The sequence below is a fragment of the Aptenodytes patagonicus genome, chromosome 4 (assembly GCF_965638725.1).
Source record: "Aptenodytes patagonicus chromosome 4, bAptPat1.pri.cur, whole genome shotgun sequence".
Classification (NCBI taxonomy): domain Eukaryota; kingdom Metazoa; phylum Chordata; class Aves; order Sphenisciformes; family Spheniscidae; genus Aptenodytes; species Aptenodytes patagonicus.
The window spans coordinates 66,349,776-66,377,053 of NC_134952.1; the positions used below are offsets into that span (position 1 = coordinate 66,349,776).

The 27,278-nt window shown below is 39.1% G+C and overlaps 1 protein-coding gene across 8 annotated transcripts in view; it reads left to right on the forward strand.

Moving 5' to 3' along the window:
- The window catches only part of PTPN13 (protein tyrosine phosphatase non-receptor type 13), a 126,207-nt gene that overhangs the window by 42,782 nt on the left and 56,147 nt on the right, over positions 1 to 27,278 (forward strand). For all 8 annotated transcript variants that reach the window (XM_076337030.1, XM_076337033.1, XM_076337034.1 and 5 more), the window contains 4 exons: positions 817 to 882; positions 3,368 to 3,553; positions 6,354 to 6,447; positions 19,052 to 19,615. In XM_076337030.1, the coding sequence (XP_076193145.1) occupies positions 817 to 882; positions 3,368 to 3,553; positions 6,354 to 6,447; positions 19,052 to 19,615 (910 nt within the window). The remainder of the gene's footprint in view (positions 1 to 816; positions 883 to 3,367; positions 3,554 to 6,353; positions 6,448 to 19,051; positions 19,616 to 27,278) is intronic.

The window sequence follows — 27,278 nt, forward strand, 5'->3', positions numbered from 1 at the left end:
GAGGCTGACTTAAGTGAATCACTTTTAATTTATCACTGTCCCTGTAATTGTTGTTCATTGCCTGCACAATTATTTAATAAACTTGTTGCTTTAAGTAGCACAAATGTTACTAATAACTTGGTAGAAAGAGCCATCACTAGTGTATGTTACTTATACAGTCCAGAAAAACTGCTTTTTTTCTGCACTTACCTGTTTTGTTTTCAGTCGCCCGCAGTGGCAGTATGTGTTTGTGCTCTTAATTCTGCAGTATTTAAAGGTTTTATTCCCTGTCCCAATGGGCTTAATATGGTAAAGATATTAGTGTCATTAATGTTGATATTAATTGTTAATGATACATGTAATGATTAGTGTATTTGTATCTTAAAACTAAGGTGACTCCTGTTTGTTCCTTTTTTTCCTTTGATCCCAATCTTAGGGATCTCTTGACAGTAGTAGCCCGCTGTTTGAGTCCTGCTAAGGTCTGCCTTGCCTTCAGACTAAAGTTTTAAGGATCCTTGGATACAACCATGCAGTCTGTACCCCACACCAGGCTGATCGCATGGATTACATGTGCTTCTGGTTTCAATGTGAGATGAAAACTTGAAATTGAACAGAGAAGACAAAGAGGCACCAGTTAGATGCAGTACATTCCGTAGCAGTAGGATTTGCTTCCCTGACCCTCATGGCAAAGGAGAACAGTTTGAAAGACAACTGAGCTTAAACACCAGGAATATATATAGGCGAAATGCTGTTAAGTTAGCTGCTCTACTTTAAAGTTCTGCTTTGCATTTCCAGTCCTGTTTAGTGAGTTGACAAATGTCTTGTGTCTTATGACAGGTCCATATTTATTCTCTCGGTATGGCACTCTTTTGGGGAGCTGACCATGAAGTTCCTCAAAGTCAGGTAAGTTTTTAGATTTGGTTTTGTTTAATATTGCAACTTCAGACTTGATAGTTTGACTGAATCTGCATTTGAGTTAACGTGTCAGGGTGTCATAATGAGACACTGAAGAGTAAGATTTCTTTCCTGTACTTGGAGCTTTTTCCTGTGGAGTGTGTGAGGGTGGTGGTGGTGGTGTCTTGCAGAAAGAAGGTGCTGATGCTACATTTCTGTTAGTTTCCATGAAGATATATCTGGGCTAGTCTATCCTGTAGTGTCACAGGCTGAAAGACAACAATTTAAGCTGCTGACAAAGGAGAAAATGATTTGTTTTGGTTTAGGCTTATATAAAAACAAATATTTAAGTAATGTTGTTGCTTTACTCGTAATAAAGCAACTCGTTCTCTATGCTGCTGTAACTTCTGTGAGTCTGGACTTGGCACATACAGATACTTATGTTACACAATGGCCAAGAAAGGGTATGAATTGTTTGGAATAGGGAGTAGACTCTTGCTATTGACTTGTCAGTCAATGCAGACACAGTTGCAGACTGCTTAGAGCTGGGTGTTATTGCTCAATGGGGTTATTTCACACACCCGGCAGAACTCCTAGACTGTCTTTCCAAAACTGACTGAAAGTGATGTCATTCGTCATCTTTCTGGGTGCTCCTTCCCCATCCCCAATTAAACTTTTAGAAGTCAATATCTAAAAGAGTGAATAAGATGAAATGCATCAAAAAAAGCATTTGATGATGGACTTGGAGTTGTGGGATTCGGCAGAGCATTGTGCAGCTCAAGGAGATAAGCTATTTCTGTTTCATATTTGGGTTCAGTCCTACTAGTTGGTGTTATGTGTAAGGGTAAGGAAGGAAATTTTGAAAGGCTCTTTAGCAATTTAAGTGTTCAGTTCCTAATATTTTCTTTAACAGAGTGGTAATTGGGTTCTCGGTTGTACTGATTTGGAAGTAGCTGCCTGAATGCAAAAGCCAGAAAATTTGAAGCTATGACTGTTTTAGGGATACTTATTTGTAATGCCTACTGTGCCTGTCCCAGAAGCCCCAGTGTTTTCCTAGACAGCGATCCCCTTTCTTTGCTCTCCTGTCTTGTAGGAGATGAAAGGAACCATATTCAGCAGCAGTGGGAGAGTGACCTAGGTAGGGGTAGGTGTTAAGCAGAAAGTAGGCATGAATTTTAGTCCCCTTTTTCTTTGTTTCTTCATTTGGTATTAGATTGTAGCAACAGTTTCACAGTAATGCAGTGGGAAGGAGTGGTCTACCTTTTGATATAACAATATTTTTCCAAAGACAGTGTGGTGAGGTATGCCTGGAAAGAAAGGGGGAGCAGAAGTCTAGAATTTACCTTTGGGATGTTCTCATGCACTCACAGGTGCCTCTGCCCTGTGGAGTTAGTGGAGGCAAAAGGACAGTCTGTGTATGGCATTATTTTTAAGTGTTAATTTGCATGTGCGGATTTTCCTATTTTTTGATTTTTTTTTTCCCATATTTGCCTGCCTGTGTTGGTTAATGACCTGCTTCTCTGCTGGGAGTGTGGTTGAATACAAGAGTGATTTTTACAGTTATTTAGAAGCGCTAAACAGATAGATTGGAAAAGCCTATGTTAATTAAATCAGGGTGGTCCAGAATACTTTTTTTTTATGGTGCAGTTTAAGAGTACTAATACAGGGAAGATTGGAAGATTGTAATGGTTTGAAGTGCTCTATGATGCAAAAAGCACGACGATGCTTGTATTTTGTGGGTAACCACCCACTTTGGGAGAGTTGCAGATCAGAAAGCTCAAGTCCCAAGAGCCTGTGGCATCTGAGATCAAGTGTTATCGCTGACTATTGCATACCCTGCAGCGTGATATTCCACGTACAGTGTGCTGGATTAACTGAATGGGTAGAGCAGAATTAAATTAGATTGTTCTTAACCATATGGGTGTTGTCCTGCAGCTATGAAGCTCTGTTTCCTTAACCAGTGGCTTTGCTGTTTTATTCCTTACTTTTTTGTTGATATTGTTTGATGATGTCACTGGACTTTGGAAATGCTAACACAGCTGCTGCAAAATATTGGTGAGGTGAGGAACTGTAGAAAATGAGCATAGCAGACAGAGGATTACAAAATGATTGTAATGGGGATTGAGTTTTATGCTTGTGACTGGCAGAATGTTCAAAAACAACAAAGAAAATTTCCTCTGAACCTTTTCACTAGTCATTAAGCTCTTGAGAAAGGAAAGCGTTGGTGTCCTGACCTTACAGATCAGGCAGCTTGTTTGGACCAGGTTGTTGTAGAGTAGGAATCGAATCTAGATGCTGAATGCCTGTCCCCTGATCTACAACCGCTATTTTTTCACCACCTAGATGATGACTTTCAAATTGGCACTCAGGTAATGTAGGCAGTAAGTCTCGTGAATAGTTATTTTACTGTGTTGAATGTCTTTTGTTTCTGTGTGTACCAGAAGTCACTATTAAAACTCATTCTCCTATCCCTCCTGTTTTCGTTTGTCACTAGCCTATCAAACTTGGAGATCATCTCAACAGCATACTCCTCGGCATGTGTGAAGATGTCATTTATGCCCGTGTATCTGTACGGACTGTTCTGGATGCTTGCAGTGCCCACATAAGGAACAGTAACTGTGCCCCTTCTTTTTCATATGTGAAACAGTTGGTCAGACTGGTTCTGGGAAGCCTGTCTGGGGTAAGTCTGTGTCAGCATTTGAGGAATAATAGAGATGAGCAGGAAGACAGCAAAGGTGCTAATTCACAGTCACTCTGCAGTCATTCTTCCTCTTGTTTTACTGTGTTGCAATTTTGATAAGGGTCAGTGTTGAAAGGAGAGAATTGCTTCTCTCCCCTTGTAACAGTTTGTGCACTTGACAGTTCCTCCTGGAATATGCATTCACCACTGCTGTTTCTGAGGAAGGTAATTTTGTGAACTGTTTGTCTTCATTGAAAGAAGAGTAGGGAAAAATGGGAGAACAAAGATGATGATGAACTCTGGGGCAAGCCTTAGACTTGTTACTACTTGAAATGCTTCAAAAATGATTGCTGTGAATTTTCTTTTTTAAAGTTATGCTCGACTTTTGGAGAGTTGCTTATTAACAGGAAGAGGGACTTTTTAGGTGGTGTGCCAGTTCTCTTGCACTTCTGCTCAGCTCTTGGATGTGATAATTGTGGAGGACGTTATTGTCTAATGGTGACAAATGTTGTTAAACTGTTTTCAGAAGTGAAACAAACTACATGAACTCATCTTACAAAGTTACTATTCCTGACAGGCAACCTCTCCCTTCATCTAAAACATTACAATGTAACTTCAGAATACTTAAATAATTTCAAAGCTCTGAGTAGAAAGAAAGGCTGTAAATTGTCAATATTGTTAGATTGTTCTCTGGCCAGTACTTGCTTTCCTTGTGTTCTGTTTATAATTATAACAAATGCCAAGCAGTTTATAATTGCTGGAATGATATCCCATGATAGTCCTGAATTTTATCTGGTTTTATATCATTGCAAGTCCTTTCCCCCCCACCCCCCCATGGGGTTGCACCAATGTAGAAATTGGTGTCTGGAGAGACAGCACTGATATTGCAGGAAAAATGTTTGACTTGATAATGCTTCCTTCTTTAAAAAAAAATTGTTATGATCTAATTGTTAAATAGTTTCTTCATAAAACTGGTTGGGAAACGCTTGCATGAGGTGAGAGGTCCCTGCCTTTGTCTAATATTTGGCAGCAGCTGGTTATGACAGGCCTCCAGAAATAGTGCTGAGCCTGAGCTCCACAAAGCATTGCCTAGTCTGTGAGTTTATGTCTGTCAGTCCGGTGCTCCTTGCTGTAATGTCTGAAGTCTTGTGTAGTTTCCAAGTGGAACTAGTCTGTGATTCAATGAAATAAAGGCCTACAAGGCCTTAAGCAGTGAAGCTATTAAAATAAAGATCCAAACCTTAAATTGGGCCACAAGCTATAGAAACAGCCACTGTGGAGAATGAGTCATTAGTCTCCAAATTCTTAATGGTCCTTTCTGCTTAGCAAATTTTCTGCTTTTCCTCATCTTGTTCTTGTTAGCAGGCTTTCAGAGGGAGTCTGAGGTTGTTTGAGTGTGACAGACTAATCTAGACCGGCCTGCCAAAGACAGCAGTAGTGGTCCCAAATGCACGTACTGAAATCCAGTGGAGAGCTGAATCCAGCAAGTGTGTTCCTGTCCCCTATACCATGTTGATAATGAAGGGGCGGGACTACTGGCGGTTATCCAGTGCTGAAGTTTTGCTAATCTTCTAGATTTTCTCTGCCAGTAACCTTTTTAACCTAATTCATAATGTGTCACTGCATTGGCTTTGCAAGAAGACAAGAACAAAATAGCCGAATAGAACTGAGTGTTGACAGAACAACAATGACATAGCTGTGCTGCAGTGTTTTCGTCCACCTTAGCTAGACATCCCTGCTGTTTTTAATGTTTAGTGCTCTGTATGTGTGCTGGAATTTATAAGTTAATAAGAAAAGCATATAAAATTGTTTTTTCAGAACCATAGTACAACTTGCTATTCCAAGATAAGCGTGCCACCAGTCTTGATTGGCCTTATCAAAGACTAGAGAAGTCTTAGCTTTATAACTAGTCATTTGGTGGTCTATGAAGCACAGCTGAGAGGTCCTGTTTGAATGTTTTCACTTTCCATGTTAATGTGCTTTGTAAAGGGCAATATGGCACAAGACTGATTCAATCTGTTTACTGTTAGTTGAGTTGCATTGTAACTGTAATGGATAGAAGGCTGCTTGATTTCTTTCCCACGTCCCAGCTAAGCCACTGTCCAAGTAATGCTGATTCCCGCCATATCAAAAGATCTCACTAAAGATTCTTTGTTGTAGCAAATAAGCTCTTTGAATGATTGTATGTGTGAAATATTTTTTTTTTAGGGAAGCAGTGATTTAAAAAAAAAAAAAAAAAAGTTAAAAGTTAATGGGAGTAGTTAAGCCTGACACATGAAAGGAATGTGCCTGAGGGGCTAAAGAAGAGACTTCTCACAAGTGCATGAGATTTTACATGTGTAATAAGTTGTGTGAGGTATCAGCGTAAAACTATCAGGTACAAGACAGTTCTTCCGGTTACACAGAAAACTCATCAGGCCAATCACAAGTTCCAGTCATGTTGCAACCATGGAACATGGTTTTCAAGTGTTGCTGTCTCTTCAGTTTGCTGTAGGGATGGAATGTATTTCAGCTACATGCTTGTGAACTTAATCTACACTTAGTGGAAAAAAGTAGACCAAACGTGTAGTAAAAATAATGCACAGATTATTCAAATATGGATTATTCTAGGGGATGTTCTCACTGATGAACCTGGGGTTTTTTTATGAAAAAAGTTTGAACTTCCACTCTGAACTTGAACTTCACTGTTTGGCACTGACTTACGTTGTGCATCTAAGTAACGGACACTTGTTTCATACTAATGTGAGCTCTTTCAATATTTGACTTTGCATTTGACTTTGCATTACTGCCTGTTTTGCAGGTGGATCAACTTTCTTGCAATGGAGATAAAAAATTGCAGCCAGACAGGAGCCAGGCTATTCGGGAGAGGTTGAGGGGAAAAGGACTTCCCACAGGTAAGTGCTTCATTGCAGTAAGGGTTATGGCAATAAATACAGTCCTGTGGTAGACCAAGTTTGGGTAGATTTTGCGGCCAAAGAAATTGATAGTGGAGGACTTGTTGACGTTCACAGAACTCTGATGGTTCAGTGTATAGCTGAGTGTTGGTGATGGTGACATGAGAATAATTTTTTCAAGAAAATACATGTCTTTTTCCAGTTCAGTCCTGATGGTAGGAACAGGTTTTAAAGGTTCTTGGCCAAAAGTATTTTGTTTCTGGAGAAAGGGAATCTTCAGCTGAAGGTAGGTCAGCTAGAGGAACAGGAAGCAGCTTTTCTTAGTTTGCTCTTTCCTGTGGACTCTGCTTTCTCTTCATAGCTCTAGTTGCACACAACCTCTTTCCCTGCTTCCCAGGCACACCTGGACTCTTTTCTCTGCACACAAGGCTTTTTTCTGCCTCCTCTTTTTTCCTAAGAGGTATTATATGTTCCGTCACAGTTGTGCTGTGCTTTGACAGTGTGAGGTGGACATGGAAGCCAGGTAGGGTTGTACTGTTACTTCAGGGAAGTAAGGAAAGAGGAAACTGGTGGGGGCGGGGGGAGACAGACTGTTTCAGAGGCAGACTGTTGCTGTTGCCACTGTGGAGGAAGAGGGATAAAGTGATGTAGGTTGATGGCTGATGCTGGCCATGACTTCATTAGGTGTCCTTGTTTAAGGTCAGTGGCAGCATCAGCTCTGTGCTAGGCTTCTCAGACAAGAGGTTGTATTCTTCCAAAAGACTAGTCTCTTATTTTTCTGGAAAAATTATGGGGCTGGGTAGGAGCATTTATAAGATACCAGCTTGGACCACTTAAGTCGTTGCGATGCAGGCAGTGAGATGTGATAATCAGGTGAGACCATTATTGCTCTAAAATGTTCATCTGTAAATGGAGTATCTCCATGCCAGGATGCGACATCACCCACAAATACTCAACACCATAAGTGTTAGTGACACAGGGTTTTCATCTGCCTCACATTATGTCTCTGCCTATTTACCACCAGTAAACTTGGAACAAAGTTATGGTCCTGATGTGCTTGAGTTGCTCCTCTGTTTTTTAGTTTTGTGTCGAGCAACAGTGCAGTGAATTGCAGGAACTGAAACAATGCACGGAGTTGACAGTGGCAACAGAAACTGCAAAAGTTAGACATGAGTCTGGCAAGGCATTGATGGTCTTCCTTTATTGATTCTTTTCAGATGAGTCCTAAATTAGGCTGCTTTTTGATATAAAAACCTTTTGTCAGTGGTTGCCAGCCCTTCCAGTATGGCACTATGTGTTTAGGAACGGTTTCTGGTACAAGCCGTCTCTTCGTTTTCTGACACAAATGCACTGTTCTGACTGCTTTCTCAGGGGCTTTGTTCTCTTATTGTCTTTTTTTCCTTCTTCTTTTCCAGAATATTTCTGTAGCAATAGGAAGATCTGTAGGAATACAGGGTTTGGGACTGGATCAATCTAGTTGACTGGATTTGTAAACCATGTAATGCCTTTCTTTTCTGAACTTCTTAAGCTCTTTTTTAAAATGAATTCTTTCCCTGGTTCCCACCAATTTTATAAGGGTTGTACCAGAACCTTATTGTTGTGACTGTTAAATTGTTAGTTTATTCTTTAACCCTATTCTTCCCAATTTCCAGTGTTGTCATATTCAGAGTTTCTTTACACACCTTTGTTCTTTTGGCAGTACTAGCCTCTTCTTTTTTTTTTTTTTTTTTTTTTTAAACTTTATTTGAGCACACTACTGTTCGGCTACTACCACAAGCTTTGTAATTTCCATACCCTCTTTCCATCATCTATTCTGCTTTTTATTCCATGATCATCATAAACCGTGCTTTGATAATGGTCAGAATGTTAAGTTTTGGAGACATAGCAAGGTTGTCTTTAAACTCTGTTCTCGCTGCATTAGCAACCCTGATTATTCTTTTCTTTGTTTCTGGTTTTGTTTTCACTAATACAACTGAACAGTCTTTTGCTGGTTTACTTTTCATTTTCTCAGAAAATCCTTAACTACTTTTTTTAAATGTTTGTGTGGTTTGAGGGGTTTTTGGTTTTCCTACCCACAACTTTAAGCTTTTTAGCAGATTTCTGCCCCTCCCTCCCCCCCCCCTCCCCCAAATAATGTTTGTCCCCAAAGTCTTAAGTATATCTTAACAAAAAAGCTTTTGTTTTAGGTTCTACTAAATTTTGGAGACTGTAGTAGCTCCAACCAGTATCTCCATGGCTTTCTGGCTCAGTACTAGAGTGAATAACATCCCTGTAATGTCTGAAACTTTTTCTCGGAAGACTATGTCTTTAGCTTAAAGGATATAGACTAGATGATCTAATTGCTGTTTTTCTACTGTATCCTTTGACTTGAAAAAAATGTCATGGCTAGAATATTCTTTCCTCTTATCCTTGCTTTTTTTGAATCGCTTAGTATATATGACTTTGCTTCTGAGATGATTGAGAGGTGTTGCTTTTTATTTTAATTACTGAAAAGTTCAGTTAAGCATGCAGTGTCTGAATCTCTGAAGGGCTGTGGATCTGAATGTTTGTTTCGCTGCTGTGTGCTCACTTGCTTTCTGGCTCTGCCTAGGATTTCCAGGGTGCCAAGTAGAACAGGTTCCCTGCAGTTTGTGCACTTGTGAAATCACTGGGTCGGGGAAGCACAGAGTTAAGGGTTCTCTGAGACTGAGGAGTCCACTTGGCTCAGCTGCTATTGACCAGTAAATTCAACACAGGGTTTTAAGTGACCTCAGTCAAAATCACTTTTTGAAAGGTTTCTCTTTTTAGGTAACATAACATTGTCCGAAGAGATCTAATTAAACATAATCTTTACGCAAATAATATTTGTGAAATGAGTGAACTTGATAACCCCCAGATGATAAAGGTGGCTGAATAGTCCTCATCCTCTAAGCCCTGTTTCTCCTAAGTTGATTGAAAGTGCATGCATGCGTAGAGTGTTACAGATGATGTGTGGCACCACAGGGAATGAATGTTAGTGCATCACTGTTCCAGTGCAAACATTATTTTGTCTGCATCACTCCAAGCCTGGTCCCGAAGGTATGAGTTATTAATGAGATGCTCTTGAATGCTTGACTTTTCCTACTTTTGTCAAGATGAAATGTCAACCAGCAAAAATGTTTTTCAGTTACTGTGTGGATTTTATTATATTTTGGTGTTAGGCTTCTTTCTTCCCCCTATCCCTAGAAGTAGAAAATCTTTTTCATGTTTTCTGTTATTTGAGTCTTTATTTTCAGAAAAGAAGATAAATTGAAGTCAATCATTCCTTTATTTTTTTATGTTCTGCCTGTCCTGCTTCCTCTCAACCTGTTTCAATTTCTCTGTTTCACATTCATTACTTGTGGAACTCTTGTTATTTTTCTCCTTTTCCATAGAGAGTTTACAATCCTCTTAGCTTCCCCAAAACCTTTCCCAATTCTACTTCTGTTATCAGTCCCATTTCCCGGTATGTCTTAATAGCACCATCTTACTTCTCTGTATTTCAATCTTAGATACATTTCTTGATCTCTACTTCACTGAGACCTCAGGGAATATAGAGTCTCAGTAGAATACAAAATGGAACAAAACAAACCTCCCCACATAACCAAACCAGCTCTAGCTGTTTTCAATTCCACTTGGCATGTATACAGAGTTATGTATTTGAAAGTTAGTGAGGATCCCGTGAAACGGGTGTCTGATATTAATGAGGGACAGCTCACATTTGATTCAGGGCAATTTAATGCTTGGTTTTTTTTTTTTCTGTAATGGTGTGCTGGTTTGCTGGTGCAAATTCTGTCAATATCAGCACAGATCAGCTGCCCTGGGGGCACAGCTTTTAGATTTCTGGAAAAGTGAGCTGTGGAATGTAGTACTAACGATCCCGATGATAATCTCATAGATTGAGGGGCCACAAGTAGAAAGCCAGATGAGAGTTTAAGAAAAATAGTAATGGTAAAAGAAAAAAAAAGAAACTAAAAACCAACTCAGAAAAGCATAGAGTCCTTTTTTCCTCTGTTGACACTGTACTATTCTGCTGCTGTGTGTAGTTGAAATATACGCCTCTTATTCCAATTGCAAAATGGCAAACACTTAGGGTAGGAAGCTACCAGGCAGGATTATGATTCTGAGTGAACTGTCTTTCTAATAAGTTAGAAGTTATGTCAATCATCTTTTATCTGAATGTTTGGGTTTAACGTCCTCTGAGAGGACATTCTGGGCCCAGTTTAGCACTGGGACAACTGGGGGGAGGGGGCACGCATAAGGACATGTCTAATTTTACCAGTCATTTTACCAGCATATTTAAGGAAGTAAATACGGTGAGCAGAAGTCTTTCCTGGAGAGCACACAAGACTTGTCTGATAATCACTGAGGTGAAGTTCTGTTGAGTCATTGTGAAAATCTTAAAGAGAATTTTCAATGAATAGAACAGCTGTCATATGGAGAAAAAAGCAGCATAGAGCTAAGGCATTTATTATGACCTTAAGAGTATCAGAATGTTACTATGAGTATCTAACTTAAGATAGCTGATAAATCATGCTAAGTTCATGGATATAGAGGTGGTTCAACAAGAGAGATGTACTCCTAGTTGGAAAGTAGCTAACCTAATACCTTAGATATTTGCAGTCTTTGAAAAATGCTAAGATTTTTGCTTTAAGTCTTTGAAAGTCATTATTGTTAAGATCAGTTTTCCATACCGTGGTCATCCAAAATTATTATTGCCAGGGCTTTATTGTTGGCTTAGGACAAATGTTTTGAAATATTTTTCCACTTCACATGTTTAAATCAGATATTTTGCTCTCCTTATGTACCAAGGTTGGATATTTTCCAGTATTAATTTCCATCTTTGTCTTGAAGATAATTATTAAATTAATAAATAGCTTCATGTTAATATTCTCCCCAATTAAATTTATTTTTTGTCTCTTTCATGACTCACTTTCTGTGACCGTCTTGGTGAATGAACTTTATGGCAGGGCTGACTGCAAAAGTAATTTATTCTAAATTAATATTACTGAATGTTTGCTTTTAGTCAAGTCATACTCGGAAAACAGTATTTAGGAACTGACTTAGCCAGCAGAAATAGAAGTGGTAAAACCCGGTGTGAGTCATCTGAACCAATGAGTGTTGTTTAAGTTTCGTACTCGAAACACTTTAGATCTTAAGAGTCTTTACTTCAAGAATTATTTGTGGAAGTTGCTTGATAAAATTCTTTGGGTGTGACAAAAGAGTAAGTAACTGTCAAACTCTTCCAAACATAAAGCAAGAATTAATTCACCATGTTACTCTTTGCCACAAACTATGGCACTCATCCTTCAAAAGGATGCGTAGTTTATTTAAAGCCTAGTAAATCTCCGTAACTTGTTACATGCCTGGCAGCCTGCTTCCCAGCCCTCTAGTAATTGAAATCCTGTACCTTATGTGTTTATTTACGAAGTTCCAACTTGTGTTGATGGTCTGTGAACACCAAGGACAGACCTTTGGAGAGATATTTCATCTTTTAAAGAAATTTAGCTAACAGGTGTCTTGGCTTTGAGGGTCTCTGATTTTAACTCGACTTGTACAATGTGGTAGACTGTCACGAGTTAACCTTGTATGTTACAATACTACAGTTGAAGGTCAGAATTTTGCAGACTACATCTCTGCCAAAAGAATATATGCCACATGAATAAAGGCTTGAAATGAATTTAAAAGATCATTAAGGTTCACCTTAACAGTACGTAACAGGAAGTAATTGGAAATAGTGAACAAAATTTTAGATGTTGATAAACTCCCTGTTTAATTAGAATATACGCTCTGTCAGGTGCAGCAAAAATGGTAGGTGTTGTAAACTGAATAAAAGATTCAGAGGCTAAGTGAAGTTGCTTTTAATTTTAACAAGAAATTCTAGCGTTTAGTTACCATTCTCCAGAATATCAATTACTAATGTAGCTGCCCAGCAAAAACTCTGACAAAAGAAAATGTACCCTTTTGCTTTTGATCCAGGGAAATTGACTGTGGATTATGTTTTATTTCCTGATCTGGATGAAAATGCAGCTTTTGGTCTATAAAGAAATGGTCTATAGCGATGACCTCCACATGTGAACTGAAACACATTACTCATTTTTTTGCTAAATCCAAGCACACAGATTTAACTTACCAAAAATACAGCACAAACTTAATTCCATTGACTTGAAAATCTCTCATCTGGAAATATAATCTTTTTTTCTTTTTTCTTTCCCCTGTCTCCTCAGTACTAGAAAAAAAAAGAACTGAGGAGGTGGAGAATAACTTCCAGAGTTCGGCAAAACCAAATGGAAGCCAGACGAAGATTTCTTGTTTCTAAAAATAAAATAAAATAAAAAAATAATAATTCTTTCGCACTCCAGAAACCATGCCTGTTTCCTTCCAATAAGTGTTTCTGTTTGCATCGAGCAGTGCTGGTGGTCGGTGTTGGTAGAGATCTTTTAAACTTAAGTACAGTTGCTACTGCTTTACTGAGCTTCCAGCCTAGCAGTATTGGAAGTGCTGTCATAGTGGTGCTGAGGACAAACTCAGATCTCTGAAGACAAAACATGAATGGACACAAAGATCAGTGAGGAAACCAAATCAGAAATGTCAAATGCTGTCTCTGTGCAGAAAAGCAGCTGTATCACTGTGTTTCTCCTGGTGTATGCAGAAATCCAGGAAGGGAATAGCTGGATGGCCTTTTTGCCTACTTGGTTGAGAAATGTTCTAAAAAAATTTGTCCCATACACCTGAGTGGGAAAGAGCAATGGTGCAGTTGTCTTTTCTGCAGAGGTGCTGGGGAAGGGCAGAGGTAAAATGTTGCGTTTATGAAGTGCTTCTTGGCAAGGTTCACTACCACTGTTCTGAACAAGATGCCTGGTTTCTGGAGTTATTTGGTTTTTTTATAGAGGAGCCATGTCAGTCCAAAGCAGAATGCAGATTGTTCTACAGGATTTATAGCTTGGCCATTACTTACAGTGCTTTCAACAGTCCTTGTGTCCAGCTCATTTCTTCCTTCACAAAGAATGCATTGTTTTAGGAGTAATTCCGTCTCAAACTTGGATTTTTCTCAATGATTTAAAAAAGTAAAAGAATGGAGGAGGTGCCATTACTAGCAGTCAACCCACAGGCCACATCTGGCTCTGTTGTCTTGTGTTTGGCTCTTAGCCTGCCCCAAAGGGACTGCAAACCCAACTCCTCCATCAGCTACCCACTCATATTTGAGAAACTAACCACATTGTCTTGGGATAAGGATTTATCTGTCGTTCTATTTCTGAACAAAGATGGTGTGGGAGATGTTTTTTAAACTCCTGTATAAATTTCCTCTTTTCAGACCTTCCAGTCCAGCAATGATGGTGTGTGCTTTCATGCACATGCAGGCAATCTCTCTCTGCCACCACCACCCCCCCCCAGCCCCTGTCTCTTCCTCACCGCTCCCCCGTGTGTGTATGTATATATCCATAATCTTTGCTAAAATGGAGCTGAAAAAAGTATTCTGTTTTGTGCAAGCAAAAGAAGGGTGCAATCAGAAAGACTTTAAAGAAACTTGAGCTGAGTTTATTCAGTAAAAACATACAGTATGTGATGGCACTGACCGTGTTTGCACTTACATAATATTTCATTAATTGCCTATATGGTCAAGCTGGTGCACAAGTAATTGCAGACAGACTGAATTTAGTTAGGACCAGATAACAACTCTCTTGCTCAGAGGAAAATCGACCAGATTACTGTCAGTGTGAGTAAAAGATGGTTTGTGAATGACACTGATGTCAAAGAGGGTGTAGCTGCATTCATAGCTGAAGACACCAAAGGAAGAAGGAAGCAGATCCATGGTCTTCTGCTAAAGGGTGTATAGAAAACTGGATTTTCATTTTAATACCACAAGGGAATTTCGGTGTGAACTCTTTGTGATTAATTGCTATTTTTATTGTATATATTCCCTCACTATATATAATACTTTGGAATCATGCAATTACTATAATTGCTTTTGAATTATTTACAGTAATTATAAATAATTGCACTAATGTAACATCAAGTAGAGGATAAACACCCACGGGTGATAAGTGAAATCAAGAACCCAGATACTATTCAGATGAGCATGAAGAAGAGTTTAGTTCAGCAGAGAAGTAATTGGGGAAGGGGAAAGCACACCTTTTGAAGTTACTTACATGTTGTAGTATCTTAATTGCTAATGGTTTGTACTACCACCATCACTGACAAGTATGGAAGCACTTCTCTGTCCTGTTACACTCGGGTAGCTGAAGCATGGAGTAGCTCTGTGTGGTCTCAGGTGAGATACTTAATGTCTTTAGCGGAGCCAAGATACTTTGGATAGGTCTCCGGCGTTTCCATTACAAACACAAGCCATTTTTTTTAAAGGAGGTTCATAACATGAGTCTCTCCATCCATTATAATTTAAAGACGTAAAAGTTCCATTATGCAGTCAGGTTCCTTTTGATCATAAGTTGGATCTTTATTCTTCGTATATAATTTTTTACTGGTAGTTCTTCCCTTCATCTTCCCACACATTTCATCATAAAAGCTGGGGAAAAAATGTTGATGGATAAACTATGTATTGGCTTAATGAATTTTGACTTGTGTATGCCATTCAACTGAAAATACATGTATTAAAGAAGGGCATATGATTCCAGTCTGCTCTATTCTGGAGGTGTACTGTTAGCTGAAAGCCAGACATATGAGCCTTGTGCTGAAAGAGACTAACTGCAGTCATTTAAGACCCTTGATCTAAGTAATGCTGAGGTGGTGTGTTGAGGAAGTCCAGGAAAAAAAAAGTGAAAATACCTTAACAGTTGATTTTGTGACTTACGAAGTCTATAATAGTACTTAAAAAAAGTAAGGAGGGATGAGGACAGATTTAAGTTATTAAAAATAGAAGAATTGGCCTGGACTGATTGCTGATTGCCTAATCCAGTTTTTTCACTGGTATCTGCAATTGAGTTGCTTCTGTACTGAGAAGTCTTGTCCTTGATCATTGACCTCTGCTCTCTGGTGCCCAGAGCAGCATGCATTCTTGGCTGGTATAAAGTATGGATCTGAAAGTTCTGTATAGCTGCTTTGTTTCGGTTTGCCTTCTCAGGATGCCCAACTTGAGCAGGCTGTGCACCCATGGTCCCTAGTCTCTACCTTTCTCTGAGGATGATTCTTAAACAGCTCATGTTGGCACTGTGAGCCAGTTTGGGGAGAGCTTGTTGAAATGATGTGATGTAGAGAGGGATGGGTTTTGCAAAGGTGGGAAGAACTGCCAAGACTGGTGAAAAGCAGAAGTGGGAATGGGGAGAGTAATAAAGGAAACATGAAAGATGTCCAAGAGAATTTTACAGTCTCAAGACTGAATACTAAGGCCAGCTGTAGATTCCTTTTGGTACTATGTTAAAAACTCATATTGGCTGCATAAGTCAATGTGGATATGAGTTACAGACCTGTAGATATCTCCACTCAGCAGAGTGGAAGAGCAGTGTGGAAGTGGAATGCCTCCTGCATTGCTTCCTGATGGGGCAGCTCATCTCCTGTCTCATCACAAAATTAGCTGAATGAGTGGCAAAGCCATAGCAAGGAGTACTCTCCCAGTCACTGCTGATGAGATAGCATTTATGGCATTCACTTTTCCTCATGAGGAAGCCCCATGTGGGTGGATGACTTGGGGAATAGAAAGCATCTCTTGCATGCCAAGGCAAGGAGCTTGTGTCTTCTGAGCCTCTGCATGAACTGGAAGCAGTTTCTGTTACATCTAGCCTGAATGCTACAAGTCCATGGAAACTACAGCTTTGGTGAGGAGGGTGCTCCTTCCCCTCTAGCACTCTTTTTTACTGGCAGCTGGGCTCTTTCACTGCAGTTCTCACCAGCATACAACAGATACGTTTAGGTCTCTGGGTGTGCTATGGTGAGGATACCCGCTGGTACTTAAAGTACTCTGTGGCTCTTTTCACTGGATGTGATCCTGAAACAAGATAATGCTTCAACGTGCAGAGACCTAAATGATCTTTTGAACCAGGAGTGTTCTGAGTCATGACCGATGATGTACCAAGTAATCCTGAATTTACAGCCTCGGTAGTATACTGGAGTTGCAGTTGTCCGTGTCTCTTGTTTTTTCTGCTTTGTTTGCCATTGTTTTGTTCAGTAAGGTCTTGTGCATGTACATACTTCCAGTGTTGAAGAGGTGTGTGTGGGGGTTATGTTTTTTTTAAAAAAAAAAAGTGAAAACTGTGTGTAGAGGAGGTTGTTTTGGGTTTTTTCTGCCTAAAATTATCTTGGAACTCTCATTATTGGGGAGAATTCTCAGAGCTCCTTTTGATTTGCTTTTTTTGGTGACCATCTTAAATACTGCAGTATTTAGGTTTTTATCTCTCTCACAAATGACTGAGTTAAAATCCTATTTAGGAATGTCTGTCCTTGATATGCATGTACATGAATGTGAAGTATGTTTTTGCAGAATGGATATCATTCCACTGCTTTGGATAGATAGTGGGAACTTCACAGTGAATGGCTATTTTTAAAAGGCTCTTTTGTGTCTGTGAATATTATATGTAATTCACCAGCCTTATGAGGGATATATAGTCTGAGAATAAGATAATAACATAAGATTTACCTGACCACAAAGATAATTATGTTTACTTGAGTTTAGGATTAAAGCCATATTTGTAAAATATGAAGTGATGCATCAGATCCTTTCAGAAGATTAGTTCATTCTCATTGGCAAAAGTTTTTGTTTTATTCTCTTGGCTGGAACATGTGGGAATCGTGTAGTTTCTTAAAAGACACTTTTTAGACAATCCAAACCCTAACATTTTACCATCATGTATTTGTGTGTTGGTAAGAAGCAAGGTTGTGGTGGTGGTTGCATTTGGCTTTAGTCTTGCTTTTTTTTTTTTAAAACACCTGTTGTTAGTTTAATATTGCAGAAATAGAAACTGAAAACTAACAGCCTGTCTTTAAGTAGAATACCAGAGTTGAAAGGTGTAAAGCCATAAGCTTTTAAAGTATTTCTGAGTACAATTATGAGCATCCTTAAAGTGTTCTGTGAAACTCAATTTGAAAGGATAATAGACTCTAGATAAAGATCAGCAGGAGCCTACTGTGTGTGCAAGTGAGGCAATTGATTTCAATTGACTTTGGAAGAGCAGCAGGCAGCACTATAGAGCCATCTTTGAGAGCAGTAGATAGAGCACAGTAATTTGAGCTCACAGCTGCTTTCTTTTGTGAGGATGTCTTCAAGGCTGCTGCTTCTTAAAAGATGTACATGGTAATATCACAGTAGAGAGGGAGCTAGCTCTAAGAAAAGCATAACATGCCATACTGACTCCACCTGATGAGCAGGCATTGCTTAGGTAACCCAGTACGGAATATTTTTAGTTAGGTTTTATCATCAGGGGTATCATGATGAGGTTGAGATTGCCATATTGATGCAGCGTGTATGCTGCAGATTGGAAAGGTTAGACTTCATAAGAATATTTGCAATGTACTTGGTCAGTTGGACTTATGTGTAGATTACTGCCTGTGTGGTATGTACAGCAGACTTTGGATTTTCACAACTTTAATAATGCAGAAGCATTACAAAATTTTAGTTTGCTAACAGAAAGTAAGTAGCAGTTGGGTAGTCTTCGATACTAGTTTTTCTCTGGGATGTTACTTTTATAATGGTTATAATTCTTTTACTCTGATCTTGGGAAGACTTAAGAACATGAAAGGTAAACTTGTAGGTCATCTGTTAATATTAAGAAATTTGATTGTACTTACCAATGTTTGTAATTAGTTTTGTAAAATTGGGCTAATACTTTGAGAAAATTTTATACCCAAAACATACATGATCATCAAAACTTCTCAGTGACCATGATACGATATTATTCAGAGAGCACATTTTTCATTGATATTATTCCACCTCTGACAGTTTCTTTTATTCTGGAAGTAATGTCATGGTAAGGGAGAGGGAGAAGAGAGAGTGTTCATTAGTATTGGCTGATCCATTTATTAACGAAACATGAAGCGTGCAGGCTCGTAGAATCACTTTGATCTTAGTAGCTTTGTTGGTTTTGTTTTAGAGTATTCTTTATCTGGAGAGACTGTCATCACCAAAAATAGTCATTAAAGGAAGATCCAGGATTTTTAAAATTCCTAACTACACAGTCATTCTTCTATTACTACTGACACTACTGCAGGGCATCTGTAAGTCTGTAGAACAAACCTGGACTTGTCATTAAAAATTGTAGGTGGTGTCTTTGGGTGTGAGAAGAATGGCTGATTTCAGATTGATCATTAAACAGTACTTTTGGTGATAGTCCAGACTATTTTAAAAATAAAACTAATGAGAAAACAACTTTCAGCATGTATGTGATAATATTTTTTTTTTAAATGTTAATGTTGAATTATAGTAGGCCATAATTTTTTCTTGAGCACTTCAGAAATAAAAGAAATGCCTGTCATATATGAAGTAGTTGGAGTTCTGTCTTTGTTGACTGAGGCAGCCCTTTAAGTAACTGTCTCAATGTTTTGCATGGCAAAATCGCGGCCAAAATGTTTGCTCAGTATACACTTTAACAGTAACTAACTTGTGTTGCACTCTTGTGTATTAAGTACAAAATTACATGTAAGAAATGTCTCCTTATTTCAGGAAAAACATTGGTGGCTGATGCACCTGATGGACACAAAGCTCACTTCTCTCAACAGACCATGCTTAACAAAGGACTTAGCAAGTCTATGGGATTTCTGTCCATTAGAGGAACACAAGGCGAGGAAGAGTTTTTCCAGGGCATTTCCGCAGATTACAGCTCAGGACAGGAAGATGTTTTCTGTCCTCATAGATGTAAAGCCAGTGAGTTTGAAAAAAAAGGTCACCTTCATACAGATGTCACTCCCAAGCGGAAAGTATGGGCTTCCTCCACAGATTTGCTTTGCACAACTGACAAGGCCACTGAGAGGGACCATGCTGGAGGCTCTCACGGGCACAACCATCAGTGTGAAGCATTTACAGTACGGACTTCTACTACTACCAGAAACAAAGAAGCAAGATACTCTGATGGGAGCATAGCACTGGATGTCTTCGGACCACAAAAACTGGACCAAACGTGCCATGTGCCTGAGACATCAACTTCTGCAGCAATATCAAGTGCCTTTGACAGGATAAGAGAGAGACAGAAGAAGTTGCAGCTTCTAAGAGAAGCTATGAATGTAGAAGGTTAGTGAAGCTTCTTGATTTTCTGAGTATTCCAGTCATTAAACAAAGATTTCTCTTTATGATAAATCTGAGTTCTCTTGTAGCAGCTCTTGAAACTGCCAAGATTTTCGCTTCATCTTCTTTTTTCAGGTAAAGTGAAAGCATTAGAACGTCTGTTGCCAATGAAGATAAATGTGCTTGTCCAGATTGCTTACCCAGTGAAAATGGTTGATCTCTGTAAGTCAGCCAATATCAAGTTCATCAATTAAAATTAGGAAAAGAAAAAAAAGTTGGTAATAGCCAATTGTCAAATAATTTTCCTTGAAGGAAAATCATCATCTCCAGCTATTAGAGACAGATTTATACCCCAGAGGAAAGGGAGAATTTCGTCTCCAGATCTCTCAGTTTTTGCACTGTATAACTCCGGATGATGCAGTTAAGCCCTTAAATATGAAATTTTTTTTGACTCATGTTAAGATCTTTACCTCAGTGGGAATACTTGACAAGGGCCATTAGTTAATTAAAAGAACGCATGGGGAAAAACAAAGTCTTTGTATTTGTTCTGTGGAAACTTATAAAATCATCTTTATGTAGAACCCTATAAGGGGAACTACGTATTTTGTTTGCTTTGAAAATGTGATATGATTTTCAGGGGTTGCAAATTTGGGATGGTTGGATAGAAACTGAGAGCAGAGTCGGATCATGCTTGTGATGGGCCAGAAGGCATAACTTAATCATCTAAGGTATACGGTAGAAGAGCTGTATGTACAGAGCTAGTGCAGTCATTTATTCAGGTGCATTCAAAATCCATACAGTTGAAAACTCATGGCTGCCTGTCTGTTGTGTGACAGAAATAACTGTGTGAAAAAAAAAAAACCAACTTTTACCTCCTTTTCCTGCACTGAGGTGTAAACACCTCCTTATTAAGGAGAGATGATAAAGCCTTTTATCAAGGTTGAATTTTTTAAAATGCCTGTTCATGCCCCTTGTGGCCATCTCGGGCGATGCTTATATTGCAGTTAGCATGGGAAGCCAATTCTTTCTCTCCTATGCATGTGAGCCTTGAGCTCCAGAAAGGAGTGTTATTGAAATGGCATAGGCAGTTTAAAAAGCTAGTATGATTTCTGTACAAGTTGTACAGACAAGACAGCTGGAGTTTTTTTGTGCTACCAAATTAGCACCTTCCGACGAAGGTTACATTATAATGTGAAGGAATGAACATAGATGGAAGTAGTACTGTGGAGATACCATTGTTTATCTCAATAGAAGTTCACCATCTGTCATTAGCTACCAAGATGTCTGATGAGGTTACGGGGAAGGTTGGTTGGTTTTTGGTTTAAGAGTCTGAAATTGAAGGGGACCATCTCAAGTATATGAGTCAGCTCTGATCTTTGGAGATAGGCAGCTAACAAAGTTTAAGAGGAGGCCACTCCCTGCATTGGGAAAGCTCAATAGCCTTGCCATTCAGGAGTGCAGCTTTGTGCAGGTTTGTGTTGCACAACAGCAAAACCAAAAGCTTGGCCAAACCCATTGATGAGCAAGAGCTTATCATTCTCATTCAACAGATTGGAAGATGGCAGAAAACATAACGTGCCCGTGTCTTGCAAACTGAGATAGTTCAGATGTGTGAAACTACTTGATTCATAAAGGGAATGGGTGAAAGTGCAGTCAAAGTAAACCAGGAACTGGGGCTTAGTAGTCACAGAAGCTGAGTGACAAATCTGTATAGGGAAGATTGAGGCAATAGCTAATGACTCACTGCCCATCCTTCTGAATTCACAGTCATTCCTTGCTAGAAAAAAAAAAAAAGATACTTTCTCAACAGATAGCTGGGTTGCAATGTTCTTGTCTTCTGAGTTTTCTCCCTTCAACAGAGGAAGAAGGTATGTTTCACTCTTGAACTGAAGTTAAGAGTGTGTGCTCTGCTGTTTTATTTTAGGCTCTCCCCTTTTTTTTTTTTTTTTTTTTTTTTTGGTCAGTTAACTACTTAAAGAAAAGTTTTCGGGCCAGAACCTAGTTGTGAATGTGAATTTTTAATGAGAGCCAGTTTAAAGGAGTATTTTAGTAAGATGGATGGGGAATACTTTTTCACATAGCAGTTAGTTGCTGTTGTGTTTTACAGGGCTTGAGAAAGCCTGACTGAAAGTATTCTATTCTGCCTTAATGACCAGATTCACAAAAGCCTTAATACGTAAAGTCTGCTAGTCTATTATGACTTCTTTCCCTTTTGTTTCTTGTTCCATGTGTTTTACTATTCCTTATCTCAGATCTTGTTTACAATAGACAAGTCCCTTGAGATCTTCCATAAAAAGAGTCTATTGCTAGTTTCATCTATCAAATAAATGAAAAATACAGTCTGTAAGGTTTTTGTGCATTACTGTTGTATGTAATTTTCAAGCACTTAGTGGGTAGACAGATATTTCTGAATGCCAGGCATTATCAAGTGTGTGTGGAATTGCTCTTCTGACATAAACCCAGCCTAGCTGAGAGATATGAGCAACTGTGTGGAAAGCTGTGGTAAAATATGTCACCTATCTTGATAAAGGTAGTGGTGGCAGTTTCTTGGGCAGCACTTGATGCATGGTATCTTACTGCCTACAGCTGGTAATCATATAGCGGATAGGTGGGCAACAACTAGAAATGGAGTGGAAAGAAGTCCACAGAAGGTGACAGCAACTACTACTCTTTTCCCACGTGGGATGCAGCACGACCTCAAAGGAGAGACATTTAAAGGAAAAACGGAGAAAGAGAATAAGGTGTTATGAAAGCTTGTGTAGTCAGGAATAAGGGTTCTGTTCAGCTTGGAGGGGAGGAATGGGCAAGGAGTCATGGGAACAGGGTTGGTGGTTGGGTTTAGTAGAGAGGACACAATCTGCCTTCTCTTTGGTAGGTTTGGGGATATTTTCAATTTGGTTGAGTCCAGGTCTAGGTTACAGTTAAGTCTGTGTAAATTGTAGTAAGCCTCTGCTTTTGGCTGTATGTTGTTTTTCAGTTTTTTGAATTGTGAAGTGGCATTGGACTCTCTGCGGGTTAAACTTGGCCAGATAAAACTTTCCTCCTCAAACTACAAAGGAACTTAAGTACATGTGGCTTATTTCTTCTTTAACTTATTTTGGGTTAAGCTGGCAAACTTTTTTGTTATTCATAAAACCTTAAGGAGCTGACTGTCTTGGAAAAAGAAAATGTCCTCATGCACAGGCTCTGGTATGCCAAGCTTTCACTCAGAACAGATTTTTACGATCCAAATTATAAACTCATGAAAATTAGAGTTTATAGTGGAAAGAATGACAGAGCTTTAATTACAGCTGTGCTGTAATAGAGTGGTTTGTAGTGAGCTGCAGACCGTCTAAACTGCTCTATAATCTACAGTCAGAACATCTCAGATTTAGCCTCGCAAGCCTTCCAAAGACAGTGTCATTGAAGTGCCTTGCTTATGAACTTGCTGTTTTATATGTTGTTCTGCTGTACAGTTTTAGGGTTGAGGTTGTTTATCTCTTGTATACTAAAGATGATTGTTTATGATTAGGTCCTTAGCCAGATGGGGGGAAGGGAAAGAGACTGCTATTTGACTTCAGGTGTAGCCAATTCTGAACACTAAGAACAGACTCCAAAAATGTGTTAATCTTGCCAAGAGATGGGAGAGTAAGTTCTGCATCTCTGCTGTTATTGTTCATTCTTGTTTTTGTTATGTAGGTTTTGTGAGCTTAGGCAGAATTGTTTAGAGCTGTGAAGTTGTGAGGTGTTAAACCCAAGCAGTTTATAGAATCATAGAATAGTTTGGGTTGGAAGGGACCTCTAAAGGTCATCTAGTCCAACCCCCCCCCCGCCATGGGCAGGGACATCTTCAACTAGATCAGGTTGCTCAGAGCCCCGTCCAACCTGACCTGGAATGTTTCCAGGGATGGGGCATCCACCACCTCTCTGGGCAACCCGTGCCAGTGTTTCACCACCCTCAGCGTAAAACATTTCTTCCTTAGATCTAGCCTAAATCTACCCCCCTTTAGTTTAAAGCCATTCCCCCTTGTCCTGTTGCAACAGGCCCTGCTAAAAAGTTTGCTGCCATCTTGTTTATAAGCCCCCTTTAAGTACTGATAGGCTGCAGGAGAGCAGATCTGTACCAGGAGAGCAGATTTTGGTTTTGTAGTACTTTTGAAACTTGGAAATTGTTGCTTGGCACTAACTGATAGTGTCCCATTTCAGAGAGAAAATAATATTCTACCTTTTACGTTTTGCAATCCTGCATTGCTGCTCAAAAGCGTGTGTCATCTGGTCTCCCTTGCTCCCAGCTTTCTTTGCCTTCTCACCCACAAAACTGATTGTATCTTCTGAGAGTTATGAAGTGTAAACACACTTCAGTTTTTGTATCTCAGGCCTACCTTCAAATGGCGCAATAGTAAGGCACAAGGCTGTGAGATGGTAGCCTCGTATGAATCTCTCCCTTTTATTTGCTTAGGCAGCTTCCCCCCCCCACCTTGTTTTGGGTGTATGCATAATTCAAAGTGAATTGGTTTATGTGTTACTTGAGTGAATGTGCATCCTTCTTCTTTATATGCAGTTTTGCTTATGAGGATGTTGTAAATGAGATGCACGAGGGAGCAAGGCGTAAAGATTGCCTATGTCCTGGTGGAATACAGGAGCACAAAACCAGTTAGGAGAGTAGTAATGTAGCTGTCTGTGGGTTAAATAGCAGACAGGGAGGAAAAAGAGGGGAGGATACCAAAAAAGCTGATCTTGCTGAAGTTTTGGAATGCTGAATCCAGGGGTGGGGGAATGGGGGTGGTTTGGGAATATTCTCAAGCCTTTGTTAAATGTTTTTGCAGTTGGGAACCATGTGAATCCCAGAGCCTCAAGTTGTGTTTATCCCTCTCTCTTTTTACCTTTGATTTTTCCGACTGAAAACCCAGATGATTAAGTCCTCTTTTTTTTTGTCCACTTATTGCTCTCTGCTTCATACAGTCTGCAAGAAGAGGCAGTAATATTCTGTGTTTCTAGAGATGGGTCTCTGCCTCCTAAGTCTTCTGTGTCTTTATCTCACAAAACAGTGTTTACCCTGAAGACTCATCTGGACCCCATTTATAAAACTTCCATATTATGACTGCATGTGTTTCGGTGGGGAGTTACCGTCAGGGATACTCTGAATGTCTGGATTTTAAAAGCTCTCTTAGTTTGAAGCTGCATTTTTGAATAAGGGAAAATTTCTGCAGGTAATCAGCAGCTCTTGGTAGTAAATTTATCCTAGCAAATGAAGCCCCAGAGATTTGAATTTGGGAGCTTCTGTAGAAGTGGGTTAAATGGGAGATTGGATTTAGGGCAAAAGAGGAACAGCTGCTTTACAAACTTATCTCTGTAAATTCAATGAAGTGTGCATACTTTCTTTTTCTCTTGAATTGTATGTATTCAGTTCATGTGTAGGCTAAGCAGAGGAAATGCGAGTCATCCACAATGGTCTCTCTATTTGCATGTGAAAACAAATTAAGGCTGAGTTTACACATGTCTTACGATCATGCTGCAGTATGATTTAAATTCAGTGGTGGCGAAATGGATTCTCATGTGGTTGGTATGTCCAGTAAGGATAAGGTTCAGTTAGAACAATGTTCGGAAATAGTATTAATGAAGCTGAAGGGTAGGATAATGGACTGATACTATTTTAGATAGAAAACTTTCAGTTGTTAATTTTACTGACACTATAGAAGTTTTTCAAGGAAAAAGAGAGAAATGTTTGTGGGATTTCTGTAAAGTACAAGTACTCTGGTATCAGCCACTATTATTTTGTTCTGAATTACATAGTTTAACATAAGGTAGTAAAACAGCTCTTACAATTCCATAATTGCACAGCAAAGTGGCATCTGCTTTATTGAGCTTTCAGTAGCTCACGCAGTCTGGTATTATCCATTTTTAGTCAACGCATTACATTCTCAGTTGGATAAAACAGATAAATTAAAACAAACAAACAACTTTATTGGCCATACTTTCAGTCTGTGTCTGTTTCCATTTACATACCTTATCCTAGAAGGCATGATCCGGATCCAGAAAAGAAGGGTGTCCTTCTAAGTACAAGACACTGAGTTCTTACCAGACCCTGGAGTTATTTTTAATCTTGCTGTTTTCCTTTCCAGCCTAGCCCTAGAGTTGTGTGTTTTCGGCAATTTTACAAGGCTCTGTTTCTTCCTGTCACTCAGATCCTGCTAGACCCTATGTATCAGATGTCGGTTAGGCTCTCTAGGGAGTCGCCTGGATGGCTGGTGATTTGGGCTGCATGCGCAATACAACTTTTTCATTTACAATATGGGTGGTGGAAATCTTGAAAGTTAAAATGAGCCTGCTCCCCTGGAAGGCTGAATGGATTTGTTTCCCTTGTACACTTGTTGGATATGAATCCTTACCAGGGATTTACTGTGGATCTCTGCGTTCTTCCTGTTAAATCTATGCTGCCTTATAATTCAAGTTTTCTTAGATGAAAAGAGGAAAAGGAAGAGTAAATATGACTCTAACCTATTGGTTAAACTCTTGTGAAAGAAGCAAGTCCCAGCCTCTCCTAAAGGACAGTTAATGTGTTTTAAATAGTATTATAGTAACACTTTTGCGTAATAGAGACACCCACCAACAAACCTCAAAGAGCAAACAAGAGCTCCCTCCCTGTCATGGAACTGCCTGTTTAACTCTGCCATCTTCTCTGTCCTCCTTCTTCTCTGTACAGCCAGTAATAATTCTGTAATAATGTGTATTTGAAAACCTGTGTATCTAATGTGAGTCATGTGTTCAGGATAATGAAATTCCAAGCTAAATGTGGTTCTCTGATTTCTGTTGAAGTTGGCTGAGATGAGGTAAATTACTTGTCTGGGCTTGCATGTCTTGCCTTGCGTTAACAGTGTGTCTTGTTATTTTTATGCTGTGTTAGGTGCCTGTAAAGTTGTGCTCTGCTGGCTTTGATAGGGAGTTTGAAAAAGCACCACTGCAGCACTAAGCAGCACAAACACAGATTCTTCAAGTTGTAATGCTTCATTCATCTCTGCATCATGGTGCTACCACGTGTTAACTTAAATTATTAGTACAAGTTTTGAATATTCATTTTAGTTATGGACTTTTAAAACATGCCTAAACTCAGGTTTGTTTTTCTGCTAAGGTATGAAATGACTTGAAGTGTTCTGGTAAGAGACTGTAATCTAAACACTGAAATGTTAAGAAGGGTAACTGGTAGAATAATTTTTGCTACAATGTGCTTGATGTTTCTGGAAATTAAATCGATTCTGAAGTCTCTCTTCAGTCACCAAAAATAACAATTTAAAAAAAAAAAAAGCAAACAAAAAACCAACCAAACAAAAAAACCTGAAACAAAACAACAAGCCAAGGCCATTCAAAAATCCCAGGGAAAATTGTAAGTATGGGAGATAAGTTGTTTTATTTTCGTCTTCAGCTTTTATTGATGTCATCTTTCAGTTCCTTCCCACCCAGACAGGCTAGAAGTTGGTCCTCATTTTTAAAACTATTGTGTGAAAAGCTTAACTTTAACTTGATCCCAGAATTGAAACTTTGTGACCTTTGGAAACCAGTTCTTAATTAGAAGTTTGGCTTGGACATGATTCAAGTGCCTTCTCTGAAGTTAAATCCTAATATGGTATGTTAGAATTGAGGAGAATTTGCTGGAGGAGAGGAGACAGCATAAGTTAATTGGGTAATTTTGCAA